Source organism: Phoca vitulina, unplaced genomic scaffold, assembly GCF_004348235.1.
Source record: "Phoca vitulina isolate PV1807 unplaced genomic scaffold, GSC_HSeal_1.0 scaffold47, whole genome shotgun sequence".
In the NCBI taxonomy this organism is placed as follows: Eukaryota; Metazoa; Chordata; class Mammalia; order Carnivora; family Phocidae; genus Phoca; species Phoca vitulina.
Genome location: NW_022589750.1, coordinates 4,513,120 through 4,522,092, shown reverse-complemented (window position 1 = coordinate 4,522,092; position 8,973 = coordinate 4,513,120). Strand labels below are relative to the sequence as shown.

Sequence of the window (8,973 nt, the reverse complement as noted above, 5' to 3'; positions counted from 1 at the left end):
TCCAGGGTCAGGGGCTTGACCATCTGTGTTTTAACAAGCCCTCCAGGTAACTCTGGTGCACATTAATGTCTGGAATCACTGCATTTGGCCATAATGCCTCCCATCAGCTTGCTACCTAGAATGTGCTAAGCAAGCATGGCAAGACTTTACGTTCAAGTCATTACTATTCATTGGGCCGTCTGAGATTTCTACGAGGAATTATCAACATTCCAATAATTCTTTTCAGAAGCCCTTAAGATTTGGGGATGGCGCTGAGATCATGCGGCCCAAACATGATGTGTAATTAAGGAAGTGCTTCTCAAATCCCCCTTCATTGGGCTCACCTTTATTGGGCGCACTCTAATTGGTTCAGACTTCCTTCCATTCATGGGACTGAACAAATAGATATCCCCCCAAATCAGCACTCAGGGATGAAAACAACCCCTCAAATGTTTTTGCTAGAGTACGGTCTCTCCTTTAGCTCACTCCCACTTGCCCAATCTAAGTCCCTACACCTGGTTCTGGCTTCCCCAGGACCTAAATTAATACCAGGAGCTTTTGATCCGGCCCCCTGTCCGCATGGAAATAACAGGGTGGGGCCCTTCCCATTCAGGAGTCACTGCAAACTCCAGACTCAACCATCTCCCTGGTCTTCCCAGCGCCCCCTGCAGTCATGAGCTCTGATGCAGAAATGGCCATTTTTGGAGAAGCAGCTCCCTACCTGCGGAAGCCAGAGAAGGAGAGAAGAGAGGCACAAAACCGCCCATTTGATTCTAAGAAAGCCTGCTTTGCAGTGGATGATAAGGAAATGTACGTGAAAGGTATAATCCAGAGCAGGGAAAATGACAAAGTCACAGTCAAGACCCTGGATGACCGGGTAAGTGTTGATCTCCGATGTTCTCGATCACTTGCCTTTGGAGCAGGATATTAGAAATCGCATGCTGGTCCATAGGAATCTGAAGGTAGAACATAATGCATACACTTACCTCTTCCATAGTGAAGTAACAGGTGAAAGCTCCTATTGCAAACACCTTCACTCCTGCTTCTTTCACTTTTCCAGAAAGGCAGATCTTTCTTTTATTTTATTTCTTTTATTTCTTTTATTTCTTGTTTGTTTGTTTGTTTATTGAACTTAACCTCTCATTTCAGCCTCTTTTCACTGGGAGGGAAATAAATTTTCCTCAGTCATTCTTGGGGTCCCCTCCTATCGTTGTGCCTCATTTTCAGGACCTTACACTGTACCACACTGAGGATCTCACCACCACTACCCCACCCCACCCCAAACTATCTGCTAAGAAACAAGTCCTAGTCTTTGAAGCTTCAGGATGTACAGACTTTGCCATCTCCCCTGTGCTACTTTGGGTGTCTGTAGTGTAGGGCAGTGGGGCAAAAGAGTCTCCTTTCCTCAAGAGATTTGCATGTACCAACAAATCCCCTTCCTTTTGTCTTTTCACTAAAATCCTCAAAACTTCTCTAAGTCCTTAGGCTTTGGGAAAACAGAAGCCAGAAATCTTTATAGGCTCTTTCTCTTTTCTGCCCTATTTTCTACCTCTCCTGAGTAATGGAGTGCAGAGCCAGCATGCTCGAGTGGGGGAGTCCGGAGGGGGCAAACCCAGAGGAGGGAAATGAAGTAATAGTCTCAGAAATATTGTTCAGCCACGGGCCATGCTGCAAGTTCAAATGTTGTAACTATTAGAGCAGAGCTGTAAGGAATTATGGAAGCCTTGAAAAGACTGGGAGACAGGAAACGGGTCACGGAAGAGATGTGGCTTGAGCTGAACTTTGAGGGTTTCTGAACATAATTTCAATGAAGATAGTCCAGACAAAGGAACCCACGTGAGCAGAAGTATTGAGGTGGAAACACACAGAATACATTGGAGTATTCCTTTCCAACCTTCCAACCTTGGTTTCATTGAGGCACTCAAAGCAAATGGGATAAGCAGAGGCAAACTGCCGTGGGGCCTGGGCCATCCTGAGTCTGACCGGGACCCTGAGGGCGGAAGGGCTCTGTTGCTGTGCACACTGGTAACTCATCCTTGGCACATACGATGGCACACTTAAGGGGGGGGGGGCATGAGACCAGAACTGGCTATGCAGTTTGACCAGAATTGGGTTAATCAAGGACAGTTATTTGTGGATCATCTCTGGGAATGACCCATGAAGCTATTCATGCTAATGGGGTGATTTACCTGCCATCTCTCACTACTTCTACCACACCAAGTAGAGCGGGGTTCACAGAATTGGCTCTCCTTCTCCATCATGTGCTTTTCTTCTCAATCCCTAGACACTCACTCTCAACAGTGACCAGGTGTTCCCCATGAACCCTCCCAAATTTGACAAGATCGAAGACATGGCCATGATGACCCATCTGCACGAGCCTGGAGTGCTGTACAACCTCAAAGAGCGTTACGCAGCCTGGATGATCTACGTGAGCGCCCTTCAGCATCTCCCTATTCCGTCCATCTCTCTGAGTAAAGACAAGATCCACATGTCACATTTTCTGGTTTTCTCAGACCTACTCGGGCCTCTTCTGCGTCACCGTGAACCCCTACAAGTGGCTGCCGGTGTACAACCCCGAGGTGGTGGCCGCCTACCGAGGCAAGAAGCGCCAGGAGGCCCCGCCCCACATCTTCTCCATCTCCGACAACGCCTATCAGTTCATGCTGACAGGTGAGCAATTTCTTCAATCCCTATTTTTCAAAAATAGTTTTTAGTTAATTATGCAAGCCGTTTAACTGGACAGGTTCTTAACTAAGGCTAAAGGCTTGAATACAAGCCTTTCAGAGGGACTCGATCATCTGAATGGGGCGATGGTCAAGGTGACCTTCAGAGACTCTGATGATTTCATGATGAAGAGCCAGAGGTGCATATCTCCCATTAGCAGCCACGGTGCATAGGCCAATGCTCACGACTGGAGCCCCACTGTGCACCTGCTTATTTGGGGGAATGCAGAATCCGGGGAGATGCCCTGCCCCCACCTCCAAAGAACCCCTCCACACACACGGACATGACCATGCTTAGAAGAAGAGAGATTAGATTAATAGCCACTAGGGTGCAAAATTGGAGAACCAGGCATAGCAATGTCCCTGCACAGTCTTCTTTCCTAGACTCAGGTTCTTCTTTCTCTTCCCTAAATTCCCAGAATGGCACAGGACATAGACACGTGGTAATACTGCCATGTCACTATGTTTCGAGTCACTTTTGTCTGTCCCACTTGCACCTGACTTGGTCTGGTGCAGACTCAGGAGGCAGAAGCAAGCCTGTGAGATCTGAAGACACTGAGAGTCATCTACTAAACCTCCGGTTGCCCAAACCTCAGGCCTTCCTCTCTCACACTCAAGCCTAGCCATTCCTGCACACTTAATATTTGTCTTCAAATTGACCGAAGGTGCATTGGTTTTCAAGGGAAGATCGATAGCACTATTTGTAGGAGTTTCCTAGGGCTGCCGTATCAGAGTACCACAAGACGGGTGGCTTACACAGCAAAAATTATTGTCTCCAAGACTGGAGGCAGAAAGTCCGAGGTTGGGGTGTCAGTGGGGTCCTTTCCTCCCCAGGGCTGAGAGGCAGAATCCATTCCCTGCCTCTCTCACAGTTTCTTGGTGGTTTGGTGGCCGTCTTGGGGGTTCCTTGGTAGAAGCGCCCCCCTGCTTACACAATCACCTATAGGTGGCATTCTCCCTGTGTGCATCTGTCTCCAAATCTCTCCTTTTGATAAGGATGCCAATCGTATTGGATTAGGGGCCCCCCACTCCAGTATGACTTCATCTTTTTTTCCTTAAGATTTTATTTATTTATTTTTGAGAGAGAGAGAGAGAGCGAAAGAGAGGGCCTGAGCAGGGGCGGAGGGGAGAAGAAGCAGGCTCCCCACTGAGCTGGGAGCACGATGCGGGGCTCAATCCCAGGATCCTGGGATCATGACCTGAGCTGGCAGACACTTCACCGACTGAGCCACCCAGGCACCCCCAATGTGACTTCATCTTCAAATAACATCTACAATGACCCAGTTTCCAAATAAGGTCATATTCTGAGGTCCTGGGGGTAAGAACCTCAACAGATGAATTTGGGTAGAGGGGGCTACAAATCAACTCATAAATGATTGTCAGTGGAAAACCATGATCACCTTCCACAAGTATAGAGTAAAGGTAAAAGAAAAACCCAAGGACAACCAATCGGTCTCCATGGATTCTAATTAGAAACTGCACCTTCCCACAAGCCCCGAGTCTGAGACTTGCTCTCTTCGTTAAAAAAGGAGATGAGAAATTGCTGGTCAGCAGTTGAAGATCTATGAACAAGAATCACTTTCCACTGTGGGATTCACTGTTCACTTGCCATGCGGAAAATATACACTAATTGTCTCGAGGAAGATTAGCCACGCCCAAGTCCTCACACTGCTAGTTCACAGCAAAGCCATCCACTCCAATCACCCCCGATGCTGCCCTATTTTTATATTCCATGTCTTTGCTGTTCCTTTATTTTGTTTTCTCCCTTCTGCCTCTCTAGATCGAGACAATCAGTCCATCCTCATCACGTGAGTAACCTGAATTTGCACCACGATGACTTGAAAGCCAGAGCCATCGCTTCCACTCCTTTATCTTACTTGCTTTTAAATCGACAGCGGAGAATCCGGGGCGGGGAAGACGGTGAACACCAAGCGTGTCATCCAGTACTTTGCGACAATTGCGGTCACTGGGGACAAAAAGAAGGAGCTGCAGCCAGGCAAGATGCAGGTGAGGAGCTCCCTGCATCTAGAGGTTTGCTGGAGTAAGGACAGCTTAAAGACGGGGTGAGCGCCGAGTGGATGCAGGGCTCAGTGCTCCCCAGAGATGCACCGGGCGGGGTCTGGTCCCACGGGTGCTTGTGGGGCAAGGCTGGGGGTGGTGCCACCTGGTGGACGCAAGAGGTAGCACCGGCTCCATCCTCAACAAGCCGAGGGACGGTGAGCAGCAACCTGCGTGCTCGCCTGGAGAAAGGATGCTTTGGCAGGGGGGGTCTCTCAGACAAGAGCGCACATCAGGATCACTAGGACAGCTTGTTAACAACTGATTGTTAGGCCCTGGGCCCAGAATTTCTGATTGAAATTCCTAACTCCCATGCACAGTCCTGCTCCTTTGCATTTCTATCATGTTACCACTGTTAAGGCAATGGATCCAGGGATCACAATTTGAGAACCACTGGGCAGGACAATAGTTTGAAAACGGCTCTGGAAGCAGAAGGATAAGCAGTCGTGGGGGGCGGAGGGAGTAAAAATTCTGCTTTCTATAAGCAGACATTTTTTTTTTTTTTTAGATTTTATTTATTTATCTGAGAGAGAGAAAGGGCAAGCATGAGTTGGGAGCAGAGGGAGAGGGAGAAGCAGACTCCCCACTGAGTAGGGAGCCTGATGCGGAACTCAATCTCAGGACCCTGGGATGATGACCTGAACCGAAGGCAGACACTTCACCGACTGAGCCACCCAGGTGCCCCTATAAGCAGACTTCTGAGCAAAAATTCTCATGACATATTTTATGCAACTTAAAAATTTTTTTTGAGAACCACTATTTCTATTGTATGATTCCTTGGGTGACTTTCTTTGCTCAGTTCTATTTATACTTCTGAACCCAAATGTCTAATAGATACGTCATGATGCATGCTGTAGCAGAGGATTCTAAAAATCCATGATTTATAATGGAGTGTTATCAGAGAGGAAAGGAGGTCTGAAAAATCAAGAGGAAACCTGGAATCTGGTACGGCCAGACTCACACTGATGCTGTACTAATGAGATCCTCTCCAAGATGGGACCTTGAAGCCTCCTCGGGTGCTGGAGATGGGCCCATGGGTACCTTCACCCATCTGCACTGGCCACCATGCTGGGCTGGTCAGCTTCTCTCCCTGGACCCTGCCCAGAGCATCCACACTTTCGAGTCACCATGGGCTCCTTCAGAGGACCCTCCAAAGTCCTCCCTTTGCTTTTCCTTATTTATTATTAGGGGACTCTGGAAGATCAAATCATCCAGGCCAACCCCCTGCTTGAAGCCTTTGGAAATGCCAAGACCATGAGGAATGACAACTCCTCAAGATTTGTAAGATCCAGTCCAATTTTAACTACTCTCCTCCCCCCACCAAGAACTAAACCCTCTCCTCAAATGCTGGATATAAAAAAAAAAAAAAAAAATCCGACATAAACTAGAATATAGCCAGCCTTATTCTACCCTCAAGTGATTCAGATCAATTGAGCTGCTGGGATAATCGGATACACGGTTGGCTCATTGTCGGCGGTGGGGGGTGGTGGTTATCTGTCCATTCCTAACTAAGCTCATCACCTCAGTCAGAGCATCCTGAAGTCATGGTGATTCAAATTCCACAAGTAGAGAGCAACTCCTTTATGCTACACTTGGTCTCCCTAGAGGGAAGCATTTTAAAATTCTGAAGTCCATTGAGCAATCTCCATTGGCTTATTAGCCACGGAAACCTTAGTTTGAATTAAGTGAGCAGGTTTGAACTCCTCCAAGTCAGAAGGCACTGGGAGAAGGAAAAACCTGGGGAAGGCAGGAGAGCTCAAAACTTGGGAATACGTTGATGTTGTAGATACTGAAGGATATGTTCCATCCTTCGACGTTTCGCTTAAGATTCGCTCATCCAAAGAGGTCTTTACTTCCCCATGGGCAAATAAACAAACATCCAGCCCCCTACCTAATCTCACTATATCACAAAATGAGCAACTACCATGAGGCGAAGCCCTCGCTTATGCCTATAGTTGCAAGAGAATATCAGGACTCCACACATCTCAGGAGCTGGATAATCTCAAGCTTGTGTTTTATTGTTGCTTCTCAAGGATAAATTGGTCACTGATGAGAAAGTAGATGCAGCCATCAGAGACTGTGGCTATGAGCCCTGACCTTTCTTTCTTTCCCTTGGTCCTCTGTGCATTGCCCATCCCAGTGCACAACTAAAAACTCTTGATTGTAGGGGATCTGGGTGCGTGTTACACAGCAGAGATATGGTGTACATACTTGCACCAAGTTAGTAATTGTGCTAACCTGGCACCAGCTTTAAAATGAAAGACAATGCCTTTAGATACTCCCATTGCCACTCCCATTTATTTAGTACTTGGGTCTCTCCTCTTGGCCCTGACCCAGAAGTTACGATCACCCCGGTTAGCCTGTCCACCTTCCACCCACCAACAAACATTTGCAGGCTAAAACTTCCATCATCTTCTACTGAGCAGCTAGGAACACTGAAGACCAACACTTACAGTTCACTCATGCCTCCAATGACCCTTCAACTCTCCCCAAGCTTCATTTGGAAAACAGTGAGAAGATTATGAAGTGCTGACTACAGTCCAGACTCTGTGGGTAGATGAAGAAAGCAACATTTTTGCCTTCAGATTTGCTCACGGTGTGGTAGAAACCAGTCGCTCATAAAATTTCACCTCTTGCCTCCCCTCCGAAGGGGAGAACTCAGACTCTGAATGTGTATTTTGGGAGCCAGAGAACCTAGCCTGAGCCTAGGAGCTAGGTTTGCGTATAGTAAGGGATAAGGAAAACCAAAGCAAGAAATCTCAGACAGAACACCCAGAGGCAAAAGAAAGAGAGAAGGGAGGGAGTAAGGGAGGAAGGAAAGGAAGAGAGAAAGAGAGAGAGAGAAAGAAAGGAAGGAAGGAAGGAAAGAAAAAGAAAGAAAGGAAGGAAGGAAAGAAGTTTGGCAAGACGGTCCAACCAGGTCTATCAAAGGTATCATGAAGCATTTGGAAATGCAGGTACCAGAGAGCAAGATAAAAACCCAAGGGACCATCTAGAGTGAGGTGATCCCAAGCAGAAGTTAGAGAGGGAGCCTGCAGGTGTCCCCAAAACTGGAAGAACAGGGTCAGATGCTTTGGGTAGAACTACCTGAGTCTTGGCTAAGCCAACCTGGGAATTCTGGGTGCCAGGCAGACAGAGAGGAGGGAATTCCTCCCTTCTAGCATCACTTCCCTGACCCTACCCTTCCCAAGTGTGGCTGGTAGCACCTGGCAAAAGCCAGCCACAGTACCATCTACATAAAATAACTGTGATGTTTGTCAACCTGCCATTGGACAGGGGAAGTTCATTCGGATTCATTTTGGAGCCACAGGAAAGCTGGCCTCAGCGGACATTGAAACCTGTGAGTCCCAAGGCCATATTGGGCCCCATGGTATTTGGCCACAAAGGCACCTCCCAGGAACCTGAAACCACATTCTTTCTTATTCCCCTTAGATCTCTTAGAAAAATCCAGAGTGACGTTTCAGTTATCCAGTGAGAGAAGCTATCACATTTTTTACCAAATCTTGTCAAACAAGAAGCCGGAACTCATTGGTAAGTTCTTGGGGTATTGGTCTCATCCTCCAAGTCAGTCACGTTGGAGAGATAGCCAGAGTGCCTCGCGCACGTGTGAGATGCTAACGGGACCTTTGTGTTTCGCAGACTTGCTCCTCATTTCAACCAATCCCTTTGACTTCCCCTTCGTGAGCCAGGGAGAGGTCACCGTGGCCAGCATTAATGACAGCAAAGAACTGCTAGCGACTGATGTAAGCACTTTCTCTCCTTCCTTCTTCCTTTCAGCACAAAATTCTGAGTTTGTGAACTGAGAGGCACGCTAGAGATCAAATCAGAAACTGGGACCCAGGGATGCTCAGTGATCAGACCGGAGCTCTCAGAAATCAAGATGTCGAGGGAAATTAGTCCGGATGGTACCCCTCCCGACTCAACTCCACCCCAGGAGATGCTCGGGGGGGTGGGGGGACAGAAAGTTCTCCAAAATGGGCCTCCAGTTTCGTTCTCTAGCATTTTAGAGTGGGGTTTTGCACGTATAAGATTTCTTAAAGGTTTTGTGGGAACTTCTCAGGCCACAAAACCATGTGGTTCTTTAAGAAAATTGTAAAAATACAGCAAAGAGTAAAGCAGGAAAAACAACCCACTCTGTAGGAGCAGACACTGCACACCTCATGCTACCTGCCCCCCCCATCAGGCTCATGTTCGGCTTCCACACGTCCTCGGC

At 47.7% G+C, this 8,973-nt stretch overlaps 1 protein-coding gene across 1 annotated transcript in view; it reads left to right on the top strand.

Moving 5' to 3' along the window:
* Positions 1 to 652: 652 nt before the first annotated feature.
* The window catches only part of MYH13 (myosin heavy chain 13), a 48,227-nt gene continuing 39,906 nt past the window's right edge, over positions 653 to 8,973 (top strand). Inside the window, 9 exon segments of the mRNA XM_032431680.1 lie at positions 653 to 856; positions 2,264 to 2,407; positions 2,493 to 2,649; positions 4,483 to 4,510; positions 4,598 to 4,709; positions 5,949 to 6,041; positions 8,037 to 8,100; positions 8,193 to 8,291; positions 8,400 to 8,503. Of these exon segments, the coding sequence (XP_032287571.1) occupies positions 653 to 856; positions 2,264 to 2,407; positions 2,493 to 2,649; positions 4,483 to 4,510; positions 4,598 to 4,709; positions 5,949 to 6,041; positions 8,037 to 8,100; positions 8,193 to 8,291; positions 8,400 to 8,503 (1,005 nt within the window).